General features: G+C 31.1%; 2 protein-coding genes and 14 non-coding genes across 18 annotated transcripts in view; 6 read left to right on the top strand and 10 right to left on the bottom strand.

Annotated features, from left to right (window-relative positions):
- The first annotated feature begins 1824 nt into the window (after nucleotides 1-1824).
- On the top strand, nucleotides 1825-4417 carry LOC108560595 (5-formyltetrahydrofolate cyclo-ligase). Of its 2 annotated transcripts, XM_017918233.1 has the most exons (4): nucleotides 1825-1839; nucleotides 2555-2781; nucleotides 3674-3801; nucleotides 4034-4417. In XM_017918233.1, exons 2-4 carry the CDS (start codon nucleotides 2662-2664, stop codon nucleotides 4383-4385), a joined length of 600 nt encoding a protein of 199 aa, XP_017773722.1. In that variant the 5' UTR covers nucleotides 1825-1839; nucleotides 2555-2661; the 3' UTR covers nucleotides 4386-4417. The 2 variants fall into 2 exon arrangements, with proteins under 2 accessions (XP_017773722.1, XP_017773721.1); XM_017918232.1 differs by lacking the exon at nucleotides 1825-1839 and having other exon boundaries at nucleotides 2531-2781.
- A 120-nt stretch (nucleotides 4418-4537) lies between these two features.
- Nucleotides 4538-21767, bottom strand: part of LOC108560594 — a 37464-nt gene continuing 20234 nt past the window's right edge. For both annotated transcript variants that reach the window (XM_017918229.1, XM_017918231.1), the window contains exon 3: nucleotides 4538-5678. In XM_017918229.1, the coding sequence (XP_017773718.1) occupies nucleotides 5475-5678 (204 nt within the window). In that variant the 3' untranslated portion in view covers nucleotides 4538-5474. The remainder of the gene's footprint in view (nucleotides 5679-21767) is intronic.
- On the top strand, nucleotides 10465-10583 carry Trnal-caa. Its single transcript has 2 exons — nucleotides 10465-10502; nucleotides 10539-10583. It is a non-coding gene; the product is annotated as a tRNA-Leu (tRNA).
- Nucleotides 11147-11265, bottom strand: Trnal-caa. Its single transcript has 2 exons — nucleotides 11228-11265; nucleotides 11147-11191 (listed from the first exon to the last, which is right to left on the bottom strand). It is a non-coding gene; the product is annotated as a tRNA-Leu (tRNA).
- Trnal-caa lies at nucleotides 11591-11709 on the bottom strand. The gene is made up of 2 exons: nucleotides 11672-11709; nucleotides 11591-11635 (listed from the first exon to the last, which is right to left on the bottom strand). It is a non-coding gene; the product is annotated as a tRNA-Leu (tRNA).
- Trnal-caa lies at nucleotides 12347-12465 on the bottom strand. The gene is made up of 2 exons: nucleotides 12428-12465; nucleotides 12347-12391 (listed from the first exon to the last, which is right to left on the bottom strand). It is a non-coding gene; the product is annotated as a tRNA-Leu (tRNA).
- Nucleotides 12619-12737, bottom strand: Trnal-caa. The gene is made up of 2 exons: nucleotides 12700-12737; nucleotides 12619-12663 (listed from the first exon to the last, which is right to left on the bottom strand). It is a non-coding gene; the product is annotated as a tRNA-Leu (tRNA).
- On the bottom strand, nucleotides 13548-13621 carry Trnai-aau. The gene has a single exon. It is a non-coding gene; the product is annotated as a tRNA-Ile (tRNA).
- On the bottom strand, nucleotides 14646-14719 carry Trnai-aau. The gene has a single exon. It is a non-coding gene; the product is annotated as a tRNA-Ile (tRNA).
- Trnai-aau lies at nucleotides 15086-15159 on the bottom strand. The gene has a single exon. It is a non-coding gene; the product is annotated as a tRNA-Ile (tRNA).
- Nucleotides 16135-16208, bottom strand: Trnai-aau. Its single transcript has one exon. It is a non-coding gene; the product is annotated as a tRNA-Ile (tRNA).
- Nucleotides 17506-17579, bottom strand: Trnai-aau. The gene has a single exon. It is a non-coding gene; the product is annotated as a tRNA-Ile (tRNA).
- Trnal-caa lies at nucleotides 17801-17918 on the top strand. The gene is made up of 2 exons: nucleotides 17801-17838; nucleotides 17874-17918. It is a non-coding gene; the product is annotated as a tRNA-Leu (tRNA).
- On the top strand, nucleotides 18559-18677 carry Trnal-caa. The gene is made up of 2 exons: nucleotides 18559-18596; nucleotides 18633-18677. It is a non-coding gene; the product is annotated as a tRNA-Leu (tRNA).
- Trnal-caa lies at nucleotides 19328-19446 on the top strand. Its single transcript has 2 exons — nucleotides 19328-19365; nucleotides 19402-19446. It is a non-coding gene; the product is annotated as a tRNA-Leu (tRNA).
- Nucleotides 19573-19690, top strand: Trnal-caa. The gene is made up of 2 exons: nucleotides 19573-19610; nucleotides 19646-19690. It is a non-coding gene; the product is annotated as a tRNA-Leu (tRNA).

Raw genomic sequence — 21767 nt, 5'->3', positions numbered from 1 at the left:
TACAATATACAGTATATTTTGAATAAATAATTATTTTTATTATAAATATTATCTTATAAGATGAGTATATAAAGTAATAATATAACTCATATATTTTTCAACTTTATGAGGTCCCTAAACAGTCAATTAAAACGATTAAAAGATAATATTATAAACTATTTAAAAAGTATTTATAGAAGATTTTTATCATATATGGAAATTAGTAAATGACATCAAAAAGAATACTTCAATGACAAATAAATATATATTTTATAATATTATAAGTACATTGTTATAATTAGTTTTTTTGTTACTTTACTTTAATTTCAGTAGTATTTTTAATCTTATTAAGCAGTTACTAATAATTAATGTAGACATAAAAATATCAGCTTTTGTCTCATGTAAAATCATACAATTTAAAGAAACATCAGATACGATTTGTTTGTTTTTTTTTATATTTACTTATAAGTATAATTATTGTAATCTCATAAATGGATAAACACGTAAGTATAATTGTATACTTAAAGCAATAATAAGCATGAAAATAATTACACTAAATTGTATTACTATTTCTGATCTTTAGATAGAGAATTTTGTAATGTAACAAAGTATAAATGAAGGGTAAATAAATAATATAACAAAAAAGTAAAGAATAAGTCTTTAAAATATATAATGATTATGTCAATGAGTGATCAACATTTATTAAATATAAATACTTTCTAAAGCTACTTTATTTACTATTAAATAAATATGTTATATGAAAAAGTTAACTGTTGGTTGGAATATACAAACAAAACTATCAGTGATAAGTAAATAAATTTATTGATGAAACTTTAAACTCACGAAGAAAAAACCTTACTTGTTTGGCACGTAAATTTTACATTCATTTTACATGTATATTCCAGACGTGGATAAGAAACTGTAGAACATAGATGCATGTCACGATCGAATTTTATGATATTATCTCTGCATATTTCTTTTATCGCCGCTGAATAATCAAAAAATGTTTTGACATTTATTGCTTTCCCATAAACTTAGTACATGTACATTCTGATTTACTTGATTTTCAATATGTTTCATTTCAATATGTACTGCATTATTTTTATTTTCTTTTATGTTTAGTAGAAAAAAAATAATATTTTGCGTATTAGTCAAGTATGAAAAATTCTGTAATTAGTTTTAACAAGTGTACCAACTACACTAATTGGTAGTTATGGAATCATATGACAGTTAAATTGATAGAATCGGAGTGAAATGACAGCTGTCACCTTACGTCAAAACGAGGAAGAGGTACTCTTAATTATCAAAGATACTTATCAGTTTTTATTCAATTTTATATTATAAAAAAATGGTTCTTTCTACTATTACTGAATATTGGGTGGCGCAATAAAAAGGATTAATTTCCATATATTTTGGTATTTTACTAAAACAATTAATGATTTGCGAAATGACAGCTGTCACCTGTCGTCAGAATGACAGCTGTCAAAAATTCTACGTCATACATAATTGGGTCAAAGTACAAATACAAAAAATCATGACATAAAGGTTGAGAAACGCTGGTAGAGTGCATGCATAAATATTCCAAAATGAAATAAACATTCTTACGGAAACGTCCATCATTCGCATCCGGTCTTTTTGCATGCTTGTCGTATCTTCTTTCTCTATAAGTAAGTTGTGCGACTATCAAGTTTATCATTCCATGGTTGCAGCAAAACTTTCTAGAACTACTCCAACATTTGTTTTGGAATAATCAGCGAAAGGTCGGAGGTTAAATCAATTTTTCTGCGCAGATAGCGTACAAGGAACGTAATAGAACATATATTATTGTTAATTGATAGTTTAGTGAAAATAAATTGCCAGGTAATTTTAGAATAATCAATAACGTTTCGCGAGTTTCGATTAAAAGATATTTGCAAGAATTTTCAGTACATAAACTTTCCTATTATTTAATAGGATTTCCACAAAATTGTTTATTTTCTGTGACTAACATTGAACAAAAAATAGAAAAGTATCAAAATAAATTCAGATATAATTCAGATTTGCAAATTTATTAAATTAATAGACTAAATTTTGAGTATTTATGCATTCTGGAAAGGGACCAAATTTTGCGGCTCTTGTCTATCACTAATTGAGAGCTCTCTACTACCAGTTTTTAAGGGCATACTCAATCAGTTAATTTTACAAATGTATGATTGATATAATAATTCTGATAATTCTTAAAAGTTTGTATTATACTTGATACATGGCTGAGAATTAATTCAAAATATTTTAGTAAAAGTAAAAAAAATATATGAATATGTATTAAGATTAGATTAATTCAGGTATGTGTGTTTAGTTGCCTAATGTTATCCTTCAAATATCAGGATTATTCTGAATACCAAAGAAATGTTATACAAAATAACGATAAATGATACAGATTAATTAATAAAGAACAAACAACAGTTGCATTTTTTACACAATTTCTTATCCTTAATTACGGATAAACAAAATTGAAACCAAAAAGTATTCATTACAAGTATTATATGTGTCATTGCAACCGATATTATTGTTTTTATTTGCTTGCTTGCATTTTCAGCGTAGATTAGCGTATAACAGTTATTAAGCTATGACATTGAACTGATATCTAACAGAGCGGTCATGCAATAACTTTAAAGCAACCAATCGAGAATTGTTTCCTAATTGATGTCCAACATGTCGAGTGTCCAAGCATCTAAGGCTTTGCTGAGAAAAGAGATAAAACAGAAAATACTGTCGCTCAACGCCAAAGACAAGCTGTCGCAAACGGAGTTCGTTTGTAACAAGGTAATACTTTGTATTATATTATACAAACAATATTTAAATACATGTAAACGCAACACATGTTAACGTTATTTGTATGTAAATTTATTGGTTATGTTGTTATGTAACTGAGTGTACACGTCTGTAGTTGGGTTGCATATAATATATATCATTTGAGTACTTGTTTTGGACTATGGAAGAAATATTTTTATTCTTCGAAAATTGTGCTCAAATAATACTATGAGAGAATTACTACCAAAATTATTGACTACTTGGACCAATAGGTTTATGATTTATTATAGTAATGTAGATTTTTCATAACTATGTCTATTTATTTTCTTTATTAACTTAAAGTATTCAAATAGTTTAAAGCAGTGGTTCTCAACCAAAGTTGGGAAAGTTATGAAATGACAGATGTCTCTCATGAAAAACTTAACAACTATTAACAAATTTCTAGGGTCGCACGGAAAATGGTTAAGAAATGCTGGTCTATAGTTTACATTCTAAACCAATAACGGTTTCAGTAGTAAAAAACGTCAAATATAGCAACAAAATGGTATAATATATTGATGCGATGAATAATTCAGAAACGTTGTTCATCTCTGATATTTCCATCATCGCGCAACTTCGAGTTAAATATAATTATTAAATTGTCGTTACTTGATGTGATTAACTATAAAATTGGAGAATGCAAATACTGTTCGTTTTCTGCATTATACTTACTAATGATACTCGATTCAGTGCCAATAACATAATGTAATCATAATTATCAGTTGCACATGCTAATTTCTTTGCGAAATTGTGGCTCACAATAACTGTATTTTATTTATATTAACCTTCGAACTATCCTGAACAATAGCTGCAACTAAAATGATGCGATTTATGCGTTTCGCTAATCCTGCTTTGCTAATTTCAGGTGATTAATCTGCCGATTTTTAAAGCTTGCCAAAGAATCTCAATATATTTAAGTACGAATCATGAAATTGGCACAGAGTTAATTATCCGAAAAATGTTCGAGATGAACAAAATGTGCTTTATTCCCAGGTAAGTACAAATTTGAATCTGGATTAAATATAATTGTATTCTCCATTTTTTTTTATTTGTGACATTCAACTACTTAAAAACAGTTAATAAATATTTGTAGTTCAGACATGATCGCCTGTGAGTCGTGTTGCACGTCCATGATTCAAGTATTGCTGATCATAAAGAATGAAGCAATATTTTACTCATCTGTATCGTGAATCATTCTGCACGGTCCAATTTATTTGTATTTCAGGTACTTTGGCGATGTCCTTGAGATGGTGCGTCTGAAATCTATGGACGACTGGGAAACTCTTCCTTTGACCAAATGGAAAATTAAGCAACCGTCTTTGGATGAAATCAGGGAAGACGCGATAAAAACCGGAGGTCTTGACTTGGTTATTGTTCCTGGCGTCGCCTTCACCAAAGACGGTAAACGGTTGGGTCATGGTAAAGGATACTACGATAAGTTCCTGCAAAACCTATCCCAAATCCAAGAGATTGGTCCGACCACAATCGGATTAGCCTTCAAGGAGCAAATGGTGGAAGTCCTACCAACCCATGACCACGACGTCAAACTGGACAGTATAATATGTGCAACCGAATGAAATCTCCATAAATAAATCCGACAATTTTTAAATCGCTTTCCAAATTGAAATACCCGTGAAAGTTCCACATTTTTTATTTCCATGTTCTCGATTCAAAACTAATTTATAACAGCGTCGCTTCTTTTGGTGCGGGGTAATAAAAACGAGTCAACTAATTTAAATACATTTATATTTACAATATTCACACCCAGATATTCTCATAATTTACAGTCAGACTTCTTTTTTTTGTTCGTTTTTCTTTCTTCTGCGATTTTTTTTCTTCAAATTTCTTTCTGTATCCCTTTCTTTTAACAAACGTACGTATCGAAAGTTAGGGGAGAAATGGCGGAGACAAATTCTCGCCGTTCCCTGAACAACTTATATACAAAGAAACAAAATAATATATAAAAAGAAATGGGAGATAACTGTAGAACTTATAACAAAAGTGGAGAAGGATGAATAAAAGTACAAAAAAAGAAAAATCAGAAGCGTTTAAACTGTAACGGACAATAACAAAAAAAAATCAAATAAAATAAACGATGGAAGAAGCAGGGGATAATGATTGCATTAAAAAAAATAGTAGTAGTATAAAATAAATTACATAATTGCATTTTTTTTTGTAGACATACACATACATAAATATTGATATTTCGTGAGTGATTTAGTTGTTTTCTCGGGTTTCACATTATTATTTAGATCTCGTCGCATAAATAATAAATAATAACTGGTCTGAGGGATTATATTAATACATAAATAAACAAAGTAATGGCTGAGCGCAATTGATAACAATTAAACAAAAAAAAAATCTATATCATTATTAATAAAACATTTCTTTTTATCACAAGATACTATTGTGGTCCATAAGGGACCAATACTGCTAACAAACGAACAAACAAACAAAAACTATACATTGGTAACTATTTGGCACCTACTTCGATCGATACGTTTTATTCTTTTCGTGAGCAAAATGATGGCGGAAATAGTATATTTATTGCACTCATAAATTCGCATTCATACAATACACTTACACACGGACGTACACACATGCAGCATTTAAAAACAAAACAAAAGAAGAAGAATGCCCTGAAGTCGGCTGCTGCTGCGTTGACGCTATACCATGGATCCGAACATTCTTTTTCCCCTAGTCAATATTAAACTAACAGCCATTACGGAGAGCAGGAAGAAGACGAGACCGAGGAAGGTTGTCAGAAGGCGACACCTGCATCTCCACTTCTTGTCGTCTTTCATCCGTTTGGATAGTAGCTCCGAACGTGGTACATCCAGCGTGAAGTCCGCCTCTGGTCGACCGCCAGGCTGTAAACAAAAAGATACAACATTTAGTACAATTAATTAATTCATTAAGACAATAGTGTGTGTATGTGCAAATATGCAATATGTTAGTATTAATTAATTATTGTAAATCATATTTTTTGCTGAAAAGAGTAATTCAACATCTATACATCAGGTTGTTGAGTTTGCAACCGTGTTTTCATGTTAAAAATATTTAGTTTTTGCGCGTCCCAATAAGAAAGTTATTATGTAATGAATTGCGGCTTATTAAACGGTGATTGTCCTGAGATAATCAGATAGAAATGCATTTAGCTATTAAATATTGAATACTACAATCAACTGCTTCTTTATAGCTATGTAACACCTAGCTATTCTATAAAATATAAGTTTGTGTTAGTATATTACAGATTACCATTATATAATAGAACAATAACAATGTTTTTTTTTTGTAATAGTCTAAAAATTAAGTACGTATTCACAATTTAAAGTATAACAAACATAGTATATACATAATATAATGTCTTTTGTATACAATAAATGATATAATATATATATATAAAAATACAAGTTAAATGTTATAACTTTGTTCGTCAATTTTTATTGACCAGCAGTTAATATTACTAACAATACATATGCTACTCACAACGAGTAAATAGAAAACATTATGTTTGAGATTAAAATATTAAAAAAATCATGAACTATTTTTAAATGTAAAACGTAACAGTCATACCTCGATTAACAAATAGGACGCACGAATTGACTTCGTTAAGAGAAACTTCGTTTTCAGAGGTAACAATACTATATTTCCCTTAAAAATACTTTTTTTTTTGTCTATTAAGGGTTTGTAAATCTTCCAGAGAAAAAGTATCATCTTCTACACTAAATGAATTTCTAATCTCAATGTCGTTTTTCTTATTATAAATAAAATTTATTACTTTACGTAAAATGTAGTTTGTGAAGAGCATCTCGGAACGAAGAGAATTGAATATATAGTTTATAAGTTAAACAGGGAATAACCTTCGGGTGTCTCGCGCTTAGCAAATCTTGCCATGAACACCAAGGTCTCTGGTCTCTCCCTTTGTAGACCGGGTCTGGGTTTTGGGGCGTATCGAAAACAAGCGCCTACACCTTTCCTCAACGTTACGCCTCTGATGAATCCCGAGAGACGTCTGAATGCTGTGATTTGCATTGAAGAACATAATATGAAAAATTATCTACAATCCTTGGAATACCATAATTCCATTCATATTTATGATTACATGTTCATTTATCAAAAAGGAAACGAAACTACCATCTTCTTGAACGTGATTTTATTTAAAGCTTAAACACTTAAACACTGATAACTACATTTGTTCAAAAATTGGAAAAAAATATTGGTAAGACTTTAATACTTATTACAATTCTGATATTATTGCTTTAGCACTGACTTTACTTAATGCTTTATTTTAGTACATTAATTTATATATACATAAGATAATTATTTAAATTTCCATAAGAAACTTTCTGTATGTTTTCCTGTTCTTTATTGTAATATTTTCTCAATATTAATATAAAGTTAAAGTCGCTTATTAAATCGATGATCGGTTAATTTCAAATATGCAAATGATAATCAATAGGAAATTAATCAATAATGCAAATATTCTATACAATATATTGAAATACTCACAAAGTATGTGTAATAATATAATCGTTGTATGGTAAATGGAGTTAACCAATACACGTTTCTTAATAAGCCTGAGTGTATGCACGAGAAGACAATAATATGTTCGAGATCGTTTCCTCCTTCACGAAAACTTTCTATCGGCAGTGTGTGTAGTAAGACTGTGTGCGCGCATAAAATAATAAATTGCAGTGGGAAAATGTCCCAGCATCTTCTCTTCTTTTCTCTCATTTCGAAAAAAACGTTCGCCATGTGAATTCCATTCCAGCATTTTTATTCCAGGCACATCTTCGACTTCAGTAGTTATACACAACCAGTGGATAATATCTACCATCGAAGAAGCACGCGCGATTCAAACCGAATACAATAGCATTTACAATCTGCAAAATTACGTAACGAAAAATTGCCATCGACAACATCAATTTGTTCATAAATTCAAACAACAATATCTGTGATTAGAATATACTTGAATATACAAGTATGTTTGTATTTCTTTCATTCAGGAAATTGATCAAATTTATAAACTGGAAATCATTTACTAATTACCAATTGAAATCAATATAAAAATAATAAAAATTATACATTTACTATAATCATGTTATTATTCATGGTTATGATTTTTTAATTAGTGTTTAATAAATTTACTATGTTGAAATCTAACTACTATTATATAACACATCACGTTCCAGAATATTTCTATTCACACTAAAGCAGAATCCTTTCGCCTCGCTTTATTCGGAATACCAAAGAATATTTATTTATAATCTCTGTAATTAACATTCCTTACCGATAAATTATAGCCAAATCGAATCATTTTAGGTATGATGTTAATTGTATGCTAATATAACTGATCAGTTTATCAATCACTGTATTTGAATAGAATACATATTTTATCAATCCACTCTGGAAATGAGAAAATGTAAAAAAAAACTCTATTCAATTTACAATATTGAAGCAGAAAGTCTTCATAAAGTTGATAGACCAATATATTTTGTAAGTCGTAATTATATTTTTTTTGTAAAAATTATAGTTAGTCTGTCTAATAAGAGAGCTTCAAAATGAATATGCAAAAAAAAAGCAATGCTGGAAAGTTTTAATGTTTGAAGACTTGTCAGGAAATAAAGTGTACTTCAGGTTCTCATCTGTGTAAACATTTATGTCGTGGAGGACAGTAGAAATATGAAAATAAACACGTCTCTTTCATATATTCTTTGATTTCCTGGTATTGTGTGGGAGGGGGGGGGGCAAAGGAGAGCAGAGCAATAGTCATAGTTGGGAATATTGATGGGATTGGATTAGTAGTTCTTGGTTGTGTCACATAAAAGAGACTATTTGCTATTTGTTATTAATTAACATTAGTCAAAGTAGTCGGATTATCGTGCCAAAGTGATGTGGTGTTTTCGTTGTGTAGTCTCTATAGTAGAAATTTGATCTACAATCTTATTAATACGGGGTGGGAATTCGATTATACACTCTATTAACAATAACAATTGTAATGATAATGGTTGGACATAACTCTTGTATAACTCTTTTATTATTAAATAAATGTAAATAGATTCAACTTATAACCTAAAGTCAATTTAACATTAATGGTATATATCAATATGACTTAAATGTCATATTGACATCAAGGGTATATGACATAACTGTCAAATTGACATGAAGACAGAACAGAAAAAAATTGCTTTATTAAGTAATTTATATAATTTTCTTGTTTGAACAGTTAATAGACAACTGTTGGTGGCAACGAAACGAATTGAAATTCGCCGGAGGGGGTCAAATATTTAAAATAAATATTGAGAACGATTGCAAACATCGAATGCGGTAATATAATATTGGTTTAATTAGTAAATGGACGGTTATCGAATGCATTTACGTTAATTAATATAATTCCACAAATAAATGGAATCATTAAAGTGCCACACGAAATGCGTCCCATGCATCCGCACGTTTTTAATTACGAACTTTACGATCTCCGGTCACGTTTGCAAAATGAATTCGATGAATTGCGAACGATCCATATTATATAATTAGCGAATCCGAGTTGTCTGCGATTAGCGTCAATTCATTCTTTTTTTATTTTCACAACTTGTTAATTCATGTTTACTTTATTTTTTTGATTGTTTGCTCTTGTCTTTCGGAACGTTGGAACGTTTTATATAGACAATTAGCTTTGCAGTGAGCAAGAAGAAAGTGAAACTATCATATATTGTATAACAGTCTTTAAATATTACAGCATTATTATAGTGAGAGCGAATGAAAGAGCAGATGTACCAATTTTGTAATGCGGCGAATATGTGTATTATTGGGAATTGCTAAATAGCGACATCTCCGTTAGTGCTTAAATTTTCTTCGACCTTTTGAGGTCAACAGGAAACTTCTTCAAACGCCGGGGCCGAATAACTCACATCGCAAGCAAATTATATGCGGTCATTACATAACAATTGTATGTGCATACTTCTTAATGGCAACTATAAATACTTTTGCTGAATTCTCACACAAAGAAAACAAATTTCAAAGACCAATTAATATTATTACATCCCAATCATTTCAACAAATTCAATTAAAACATCTATCTATAAATAAAATATTATATAATATAAATGTTATTGAAATTATCAAAAATAATTAATAGTAATTAATGTCAGCAATATTTGCCAATAAACGAGTCAATAAAATTGGTTATGTTTATATAAAAATTATATAGAAATGTGATTCGATTATTCTATGTCATGTTTGACATTTTATTCATTAAAAGAATTATCATAAGCCGAAAGACAAATGTTCTCAAAATGGCAATTTCGTTGGAAACCAGTAATAGTTGAATTAAACATAGAAACACTCACGCTTTCCACTTTTGCAATATTATCCAAAGAAACATTATTCATCTACAGTCTTCGAATCGATTAATTGTAAATAAAATTTAATTAAATGTACATCGTTTGGCACGTTGCTTATTCTATGAAATGTATCACACTTAGACTGTCGATAAACGTGTTTATTGTCCCAATCTTATCACGAGCGAAATGAAAAAACACGTCTTTACTGAATGTATTCAGGAAAAATAACTTATATTTTATTCCAAAAAATGTAAGCTTTTGATAATTCATGTTTAAAAAAATATATTGTTAATAATGACGTTGATGATATGTCAGGATGGCCGAGCGGTCTAAGGCGCCAGACTCAAGGTTAACCTTGCCTGTCATTACAGGTCAAAAAGAGATTTCTGGTCCTCTCTGAGGGCGTGGGTTCGAATCCCACTTCTGACATTCCTTTTACATAAATCAGTTAATTGCAATTTAGCTTATGAGGAGATCATTTACATATATACATATTAATAAAAGATAAGATTATTATCAAAAGAATATGTTCGTTACTTCTATTTGTTACTTTATTTATAACAAATAATATTGCAGGAGTGGCCAAACTGAAGATGGCGATCTTCAAGAGTTTTATTGTGGCTGAACTAATAGATTATATAAATTTTTATACCAAAAACGGCTCCCAATATTTTCAGGTAGGCTCTATGTAGGCACCTATGTAATATTGCTTATATTTAATTATAGAAATATCACTTATTTACAAATTTTAGTCATTACATAATGTAGTATAATGCACATCAATAAACACCCCAATCTCAGAATGCTATTACAAATATAAGGTTTATGTATGGCACATATTAAACGAAATTATAGAAAAATATATGTTTGGGTGTAAAGACTTCATTCAATGTTGATCTATTTTTGTAGTACGTAATAAGTCTTGATTTACTTTCAATGTTTTAATGTTTAAATCAATTTCAATACGATTTTAGTTATGTTATCAAAAGAATTGTCAGAAGTGGGATTCGAACCCACGCCCTCAGAGAGGACCAGAAATCTCTATTTGACCTGTCAGTACAGGCAAGGATAACCTTGAGTCTGGCGCCTTAGACCGCTCGGCCATCCTGACATATATTCTACTGTCAAATTGATTTTGTCATAAGTCAAAACTGTCAAATTAATCTTTAGAACGGCGTCTATTAATGGTAATGAATATAACACATTCATATTTCTTGTTTATTAATATAAATTATATTTGAGTACTGTAGCATCATTGAGACTTGGCCACAAAACAGTGTTAGTTGAGGTCCCAAATCAGTATTCACTCTGTCATCTTTTTTTTAGCCCCAGCCTTTTTAAATATTTTTTTGAAAGTTATCATACTGTGGCCCCCAACAAAATGTATGCCCGGGGCCACAAAATCCAAAGGTTTGAGTATATTTTGCAAAAGATATTGTCAGAAGTGGGATTCGAACCCACGCCCTCAGAGAGGACCAGAAATCTCTATTTGACCTGTAATGACAGGCAAGGTTAACCTTGAGTCTGGCGCCTTAGACCGCTCGGCCATCCTGACATATACTCTAATGTCAAATTAATGCTGTCATAATAGGAAACTGTCAAATTACCTTTCAGAACAGTGATTCCCAAACTGAGCGGCTGCATTATGGGGTCGCCTCGAAAATTGAAGAAAAACTACTATTAACACGTTGACGGACAGTTGCGTCTATAGCCGTCAAGTTACAGTTCACTATGTGACATGACGGCAATAGCCGTCCAATACGAAACGGTCGTTTTTAGACACTGCGGCTGTAGCAGCACAAATGTGCATTTACCAGCGTACAAGTAGAAGCCTAGTGTCATGTTTTCGAAAAAAAATTAAATTAAAGGTGCTGAATTAATCAAAATTAAGTGTATTTAAGCAGAAAGAGTAAAACTATACTTCTAATATTCTAAAAATTACAAAAACATATAGTGTCAATTTTCGAATTTCACTTGTTTCTACTGTCCGTCAACGTGTTAACATAAAGTTCGCTAGGGATAGACCAATGTTTTGACTTGTGACGCCGTAGAAAAATTCTGATACATTAAGGACGCAGAAAACAGAAAAGAAATGGTAATCTTCTCTATACAAAATAGCAGTAATATATGTATTTTAAACGTTCAATTTTCTCCTTAATTATTGATATTTGAGTATATAATGCAAAATATATTGTCAGAAGTGGGATTCGAACCCACGCCCTCAGAGAGGACCAGAAATCTCCAATTAACCTGTACTGACAGGCAAGGTATACCTTGAGTCTGGCGCCTTAGACCGCTCGGCCATCCTGACTATACCCTAATGTCAAATTGATATTTTCGGAATGTGATATGATTAAATAATTATTAAGCAATTCCAAGTAAAACGCGCAGAATTATCATCGTATACATTTACAGCACAGTTAATTATTTTATGGAATATTGTAGTACATTTTTTAAAACATATTGTCAGAAGTGGGATTCGAACCCACGCCCTCAGAGAGGACCAGAATTCCCTATTTGACCTGTCAGTACAGGCAAGGTTAACCTTGAGTCTGGCGCCTTAGACCGCTCGGCCATCCTGACATATAGATAATCTAGCAACTGATGACAATAGAAGAAGTGGGGTCTACTCGTCAAACATAATCTAAAGTATCTATTTTTTAGTGCCAAGGGCAGTGTCTAATCAAAGGGACCACAAATAATGTTCTGGTTAGAGTTTTATAGACTCCCATCATCATTTACCTAAAAATATTTGAAATAAAATTAAACTCTTTGCGTTAACATTCATTTAACTTGTGTCACAACAACTTTGATGTGGCATTTCAAGAACCGACACCCTATCCATCCCTTAATCATTCTTTTAACTAGTGCCTAGGACACTCAATACGGATCTGATATGATTCTCAAACAATATTCCCTCAATTAAAATGTAAGTTTAATTTTATAATTATATCAACTTCATAAGTATATCTAGTTAAATTACATTAAATAATAAATATATTGTGTGGCCTGCTGTTCGGTTTCCTCGGTAGTTTGGAGAAATTGCCAAGAATTACGTGGTAAATCGGTCAATTAGAGATCGCCGCGGTGGGAAAAAAAAGTATGCTTGATTACCATTGAAATGAACGAAACGGTTTCGCACATTGATGCATTGACTGGCAGCCAACGGAGGCAAAGCGCATTTGACTTTCTCCGAAGCCGCTATTCGGTCCAGCCTCAGCTCCAAGCTTCTTACATCATCAGTGGAATGGTAAACGGCGAAAGTGTTATACATTCCCCTATCTTTATACGAAAAAAAAACTTTTAAGCATTGTTCAGCATTAAATAATTCATTACAAATAGAATTATAGAATAATAGAATAGAATTGTTTGTTATGTAATCAAAATATAAGTTGGCCCATGAGGGGATCGAACCCGCGACCTTCGCGTTATTAGCACGACGCTCTAACCAACTGAGCTAATGGGCCTAATGACAATATGACATTATGAAAATTTCATTTTTTCATATTTTCCTGTTTCATATACAAAAATTCAGGTTCTTTGATCGAAGTAACGTACAAATATCCATAGAAATGTACAATAAAGTCAATCGGACAACTAGACGACTATTAGACAGAACATTTGTGCGGTGTATTTGACTTAGGTTTAAGTCATATTAACCCATTACATGTTATCATCGAACTTATTTTTGTAAAAATATAAATTACATCACGGTCTGATCCAGTGGTGTTTCAAGGGAGCTCAAAGTATGGAAAGAACAAGTTGTTGTGTCCCGTGTTAAGAAATCTCTGGACACCGTGGATTATCTCGTAGTTTTGTTGTTGTGGAGTCTTAGAGCGGTTTATGATTATTAAATGCAATATTGCTAATTAACTTTATTATACACATCGAAGTTTTTTATTGAGAAGTCAACTATACAATAGTTGATCTCATGGATGATTACTAGGAGTTACATTCTCCTCTTAAGTTAGTAATTAAGAAGTAATTGATCTTCCTTGGACTATCCAAGTACGACCATGTTCTTCGTTGGACACTCTTACTTCCTCTATTTTCGGTTCACTGACTAAGACTTCCTCTTAGTTCGACCCTCTAGCTAAAAGGGATAATACAAAATTGTGTTCATTTAGTGTGGGAAGTAAAGAAATCAGTTTTGAGCTTGTGGAATATACAACCGTTTTATCTAAGTTTATCTAAGACGTCTTGAGTGGTGATAAAATAAACTATGCGATTTAATGTGTAACCATCCTTCGGAATATTCCACAAGTTATTCTAAATAATCACGTACAAGTATCCGTTTGTATATTTGATGGTTACGTTAAGTATGATTTGCAATAATTAAGAGGAAAGTGGTAGACCTAACAAATATACATATTAGTTATACAATAGATGATAATGAAATAGTCGGCCACGACAAAGTTGTTTTTAAATTATAAACTAAGACAAACCCCCGAAATTTAAATTTATTTTACATTGTACCATCAAAATTTAGATTGGCCCATGAGGGGATCGAACCCGCGACCTTCGCGTTATTAGCACGACGCTCTAACCAACTGAGCTAATGGGCCTGATGTCAATTTGACATTATCAAAATGTCTTTTTTTTAGAGGGATACAAATAAAATATTTGATATTAATTTAAAATATAGATAGGAAATAATGTAGAATTATAATTACTGTTAATAAAATGTGACATTTATTAAAGTTTACACAAATTCGGACAAATCGAAGCCGGACTGTAAGTGTATTGTTGACAAATATTAAAATAAATTTGGTAGTGCAATCTGGAACTTGCTAATAATATCTGATAAATAATATAATAGTTAAAATAAAAGTACATAACAACCATTGATTTCAATTATAAGCATTATGGAATAATTAGGATATTATTTTTATTTATAATTATGTCAACTTATACTTAAATCTTTAAAATACTGGCCCATGAGGGGATCGAACCCGCGACCTTCGCGTTATTAGCACGACGCTCTAACCAACTGAGCTAATGGGCCTCTTACAATAACTATACTTAGTTGTTACTATAGAATGATATACACCAAAATAGTACTTTCACTATACTACTTATTTTACAATTACTGCAATTGCATAATAAATTTACTATTTCATATTTATAAACATTACTGAACGTTACTATAAAAGTAAAGAATAAATTCTAAATGAATACAACATAGGGGTTATAGAATAATTATGTTTCCTATTGAATCGAAACGTTTCTTGAACAATTATACAATTAAAAAGAAAGGTAAGTATTAAAATTGCTTGTAAGTTTACGATGAAAAGATATTTAGAAACAGGTATGAAGCTGTAATCTCAGTTATGATGTGCTGTTAACCGATGACATCACCGGAAACTCGTTTTCGGCGAGGTGAAAGTAATTGCATTTCCTAGGCGGAGATACTTCTCTACCTGTCCCACAGCGCGTTTCTCATGCGTATATCCACATAATAGAATACGACGAGATCAAAGTGACCGTGAATCGAATATAGGTGGCCGTGAAATGTGTTTTCTTCGGTAGATTTCAGAACTCTCTTTCTATACTTCATTCATCACTCGACGCAATTACTCTTACTTTCTTTCATCTGTAAGTTAGAAAACGAAAACGTTGTGTTTTTATTACATCCGTGTTACGTTTACACCTATTTAAGATTATGACATCATCTTTAAAATAAAGTAATTTATAATTATAATATATGTTCTGTCATGGGAATAGACAAATTGATGATTGCAGCCTGATTGATTATCAAATCAACATTAGTATGATCATCAAAATTATAATTTTATAAACATCCTGATTATTCAAATTTCGTTATAAATAAATTTGATTCAATATTTTATTATATTCAATAAAGAAAGTAATGTAAATACAACAAATACACCTGCAATAATTATTATATATAATATATTTTCTATATGTTTAAGTATGCATGTTGGAGTAAACAGTTGTTGTTTCAGAAATTTAAAAGAAATGGCCCATGAGGGGATCGAACCCGCGACCTTCGCGTTATTAGCACGACGCTCTAACCAACTGAGCTAATGGGCCTGATGTCAATTTGACATTATCAAAATGTCATTTTTTTTTTCTAGAACGATTTAACTAAAATATTAAAAAGTCTAATTTATTCATTTATTTCCATTCGTTCTAAATATGATCATACAAAATAATTAGCAAAAAATATACAACTAATTATTTTATTTATTCATAATTTATTAGTATGATACTAGTCAAGTACTTCGTTATAAGGTACTACTCTCTATATACAATTTAAGTAAGATTTCCTAGTATTCCGACTTTAAGTCACATATCCCAATATTCCAGACGAGATCTTTTTGGTCATTTAGGAGTTAATTACTATTACTTTTTGTTCCCAAAAAAAGAATTTCTTATACAAATATATATTGCGTACTATAGGCATATTTTGTTGGTTGATTGTTTTTTTTTGTTCTTTTTAACCTTAACTCATACTCATTTGTATTGACAAATTGTCGTGTCCCAGGGATGGAATTCTGGACACAGTGGAATATTGTCCGGTGTTGTCGTTGTGGAGTCTCAGTTGTAGCAATTAAATAATTCAATTGGTTTTACATAACTATTCGTTACTTGGTCTTCTGCTGAGACTATATTAGTCTTTACATGTTTTATTGCGACTATATCAGTCTTTGAAAGTTTTACTGAGACTATATCATTCTTCGAAGGTTTTACTGAGACTGATTCTAAATACTTATTCTACTTACAAAGTTAATACTTATTAATACGGGGTAGAAGTTGTGCTCGGGAGTTGGGTTTGTATATATTGATGATTAAGCGTTCCCACGGGATTTGGCCTTGGTGGTTTTGTTTATTATAAGACTGGGACAAAATCCTATGCATTTGTTTATATGAAAAAGATGATCGATTACGATTGTACGTGTAACGATCATTATGTGTTTATAATAAGGACTTGAATTCGGAGTAAAGGTATAGGAGTATCGATGGGAATGTTTACGCTTGGTCCCCTTTGTTTATATTAAAGTGTATCGAACTGGAATCACGGCAGAGATTCCTTTATGCTGATGTATATGTTTATATAATAATGCGACTAAGAGACGCCTTGGATGTCTCTAGTTCGTTTATACACTATATTAATAATAACAATTACAATAATAATATAATACAATTACAACAAAATATTTGTTGGGTCATATTACTATACTTGGCAAGAACTTAGGGATTAGGACTGGTTAATATACAGTTAAATACAAAAAAGTACATAACAACGTAGGAATTCAATTATAATCATTATAAGATTGGATGTAGCATTTCTATACATTATTATACCTATATTATATATTTAAAAAATTGGCCCATGAGGGGATCGAACCCGCGACCTTCGCGTTATTAGCACGACGCTCTAACCAACTGAGCTAATGGGCCATATCTTTACCTAGTAAACCTAACCTAAAATATTATATACAAAATACGTCTGTTATAAGAAAATAATTCATTTAGGTCAAGACTCCTTCAAATTTATAACGTATACTATTTTTATATTATTTTCTATAAAAATTGATACTGAAGAAAATTGATTTAAGTAGCTAAATTTATAAAAACTGCTAATGCCAAAATTGACACTAACATTTCTTGTGTTAAAATATGTCAGGATGGCCGAGCGGTCTAAGGCGCCAGACTCAAGGTTTACCTTGCCTGTCAATACAGGTCAACAGAGCATTCTGGTCCTCTCTGAGGGCGTGGGTTCGAATCCCACTTCTGACAATTACTTTTAAATAAAAAGTCTTTAACATTAAAACTTGAGAGAAAAAGTCATTAGCTCGTTATTTGTTTTTGAATGAATTGATTAACACGTAAAAGAATTTGTCAGTTTATTAAACAATATAATTTGTAAAATAATCAAGTATCTAATGCAAATTTAATATAAAGTCCTCCAAGAAGACTCCAAATCGATATGTTTTTATATAAGCAAATATAAAGTACAAGATCTATATACGAGCTATTAAGATGAAACTATGAAGAGGAATCATAAATGTATTCTCACCACTTGTGTAGTTGTTATTTCATCTATAGAGATTTGAACATCACTCATTTTTATTATTTTTAAAGCACCACCTATTACAAACACTATACAATTTTATTTTGTATATAAATATGTTAATCCATACGATGTTATATCACTTTCACATTAACACTCATGATATTTTAAGTTCCAGTCCGTATACACCTCTTACTGAAGTCTAATGCAACAGCTTACTAAACGCAAACTACAAATAATATAGTATTTTAATTAGGGGGGATTCCACAAGTATGGAATACACGTCATAAATATTAAAAGCATTAGTAATTAAGTCAGTTTTTCTTCATAATAAAATGTTGATTAACTCTTTGAATTAATAAATATGTCAGGATGGCCGAGCGGTCTAAGGCGCCAGACTCAAGGATAACCTTGCCTGTACTGACAGGTCAAATAGAGATTTCTGGTCCTCTCTGAGGGCGTGGGTTCGAATCCCACTTCTGACAATATGTTTTATTAGACTTAAAATATCTTTGTATAAATATGGTACATTTCCACAATATAGAATTTTTATGAAAAAAATGGTTTTTTAGAGAAAGTGCAACAGTCATAAAGGAACTAAAAATTATCTGAAACGAGATATATGTTAAAGCAGCTTTAAATTACATTGGAAGTCCACTTGATGAAGGACTGTATTTCTAGGAAAACGTGGTCCATGTGGCGTATAGTTTTCTGCTTTATGTTAATAGTCCACTTGGAAACCTTTTTTCTTTCGAATATAAATATTCCCATCATCCCGTTCAAAAATACCCATCAACTAATAGCAAACACAAACAATAAAGTTCAAGAGGTAATCAATACTCAAATTCATCTTGACAGAACTAAGTGTTATTCCTTCTCCACTTTTATCAATAAACTCAGTACCGTTAAAGTATGTCACATCTATAATCAAAAACACACTAAACTATTCCTGTGGACTACTATGATAAACACCATTGGGTGATAGAAATGGGGTTGTATATATTTACCCTAAAAAATTATGTATATATTTATGTATCATTTATTTTAATTCTGGACATTATTTAGAAAATTCTTTTGACTTGAGTTAAAACTTCTTCCAAAATTTTGTTAACATTCATTTATCACTATGACATATGTCAGGATGGCCGAGCGGTCTAAGGCGCCAGACTCAAGGTTATCCTTGCCTGTACTGACAGGTCAAATAGAGATTTCTGGTCCTCTCTGAGGGCGTGGGTTCGAATCCCACTTCTGACAATATCTTTTACATAATGTACTCAAATATCATTTATATTAATTCGGGAGACATTTCATTCACTATTTTCAATAGGTTAATTTGACAGTTTACAACTATGACAACTTTCATTTGACAGTAGAGTATATGTCAGGATGGCCGAGCGGTCTAAGGCGCCAGACTCAAGGTTAACCTTGCCTGTCATTACAGGTCTACAGAGCATTCTGGTCCTCTCTGAGGGCGTGGGTTCGAATCCCACTTCTGACAATTGTTTTGATAGCATAGCTAAAATGTTATTGAAATTGATTTAAATATTAAATAAATGAAGGTATTTGGGAAATTATATTTGGACACCCTTAAAAAAAAATTGATATTAGAATGCAATAGAAAAATGTCTTTTGGATTGAGCATATGCTTCATAGCCTTAACGGTTAATCCGTCACTGTTTATCATTATCATTGTCACTGTGACATTCCTATAATTATTTATACATAGTATTTTTTGATTTATTGAAAGTAACAAATAGAAAAATTTAAATATATATTTTGACAAAAAATTCATCAATAAATAAATCTCAGGGAAGTTTACTTTACACTTTTGCACAGTTTAATTGACAAATAGACCATTTTCAATTCCTCTAATGTCACTTTGACATAAGCTTGGAAACCTAGTTCTGAATATTTTTCTGACAACAAAATATAATAATCTCATTATCAAATTATAAATAATATAGATAAAGGACATTTTGCATTGAGTATTTTCTATATTTCTCATAGATAAATAGCTTTCCAGTTTCCGGTTTCCTACCCATAGACGTGGAAAAACCATTGATTTCGCACACACACGAAGTGACAATACTGGGTGTACACATAAACTGTTTACATTACAATCATTACTTTTCCACTTTCTCCCAATGCCGCCGCGGTTGCGACCGTCAAGGCTACGCAACCTGCACTCACACACTCACAAACCATGCAAACATTCCACAGCTCACCTTATTTTTTTCTCATAAAGCTTTTCTCCATATTCTCTTTATATTTATTTTTTCTTTCATATTTTTTTTTGCACGCGCATCTTACGCACGACATCCCATCAACATTGCGCAATCGTGAAGTCATTACTTAAGCACACAGAAGAATAATAAAAATTGGGAAATTTTTCGGTGAGCGTCTACGTGACAAAGAGATTACGTGTCTTCGCTATTTTTATTCAAACACGCGACATTTCTTTTTTGGAAATTACAAAATTCATTAATAACGCATTTACAAAAACAAAAGAAAAAAACATACAAATTTATACTGGTTTTAAATAGTCGAATGGAATATTTCTTGCCGTTTTGCCATAACTCATACGCAATTATATAACGCACAAATGCTATCTCAAATTACTGAATTTTATTGCTAATAAATCAAGATAACGATTCGAACGCTACTTATCTACACAATAAGCCTAATTCATTAGACAAATTGAAATATGGTGCGGTGCACGCAATGAAAGAAAGATTTTTGTTCCGTTTCTCTCCGTTAGGAATGGACGTTGTTGCGTAATTGCGATTTATGGGATTTAATTGCGTTACGATTTCTAGTTCTGGATGTACAATGTTTATGTAAAGCCAATTACGCACAGACAAAATAAAAAGAGTGTTTGTTCCTCGGTGGTCGATATTGCAAGTCCACGTGTTTTCTTTAAATAATTGGGCTTCTCTATAACGCGTTGTGCAAGTGAATCGTGATTCATTTGCTGAATCAATTTGTTTCAACAACGGACGTTGAAAAAAAAAAATTACGAACGTAACAATGGTAGTATTTCTATATGGTAATTGATGAATAACTTATTTAGTAGTAGGAAGATGTGACAAGTTTTGATTTATATCTAGAATTTCAATGTTATTGCACTCAGCGAATATGCTAAAATGTTTTAATTCGATTTGTGGAACAATGAAAATTGATCTGAATACTTGATTGTAAACAGTAATAATATAATTAACTGTATATATTAATTTTGGTATTTAGTTACGATTATATAAGGATTCTTATTTATACTATAAAACTAATCTAGGTTTGTGATGGTTATTGTTATAAGTAACCTTTTAGGTGTTTGGTACTGCTTTTTCAAGAATTGTATTCTAAAAGTAATCTTTTGTATTATTCTTTGAACTCTGAAAGCATTATTACTTAATGAATCGTCGAAACCTTTGCTTTATTTTATTTACAGATAGACAGAAATTATATCCACACAACTACACAAAGAACTTGGGTTTGCTAAACTACATAATATTAAATAGAATTTTGATGACCGATTTATACTTTTAGTTTTACAAAATTAAGAAACAATTTTGAAGGAA

Source organism: Nicrophorus vespilloides, unplaced genomic scaffold (genome assembly GCF_001412225.1).
Source record: "Nicrophorus vespilloides isolate i.1.1-1 unplaced genomic scaffold, Nicve_v1.0, whole genome shotgun sequence".
Classification (NCBI taxonomy): domain Eukaryota; kingdom Metazoa; phylum Arthropoda; class Insecta; order Coleoptera; family Silphidae; genus Nicrophorus; species Nicrophorus vespilloides.
Note: the sequence above shows the minus strand (reverse complement) of the source record. Positions and strands in the feature narration are given on the sequence as shown.

Excerpts from the sequence above, each read along its gene's own strand:
- LOC108560595 (XM_017918233.1), top strand. The coding sequence starts at position 2,662 with ATGTCCAACATGTCGAGTGTCCAAGCATCTAAGGCTTTGCTGAGAAAA. Across the intron at positions 2,782-3,673 it reads CGGAGTTCGTTTGTAACAAG|GTGATTAATCTGCCGATTTT; the intron begins GTAATACTTTGT and ends TGCTAATTTCAG. Across the intron at positions 3,802-4,033 it reads AAAATGTGCTTTATTCCCAG|GTACTTTGGCGATGTCCTTG; the intron begins GTAAGTACAAAT and ends TTTGTATTTCAG.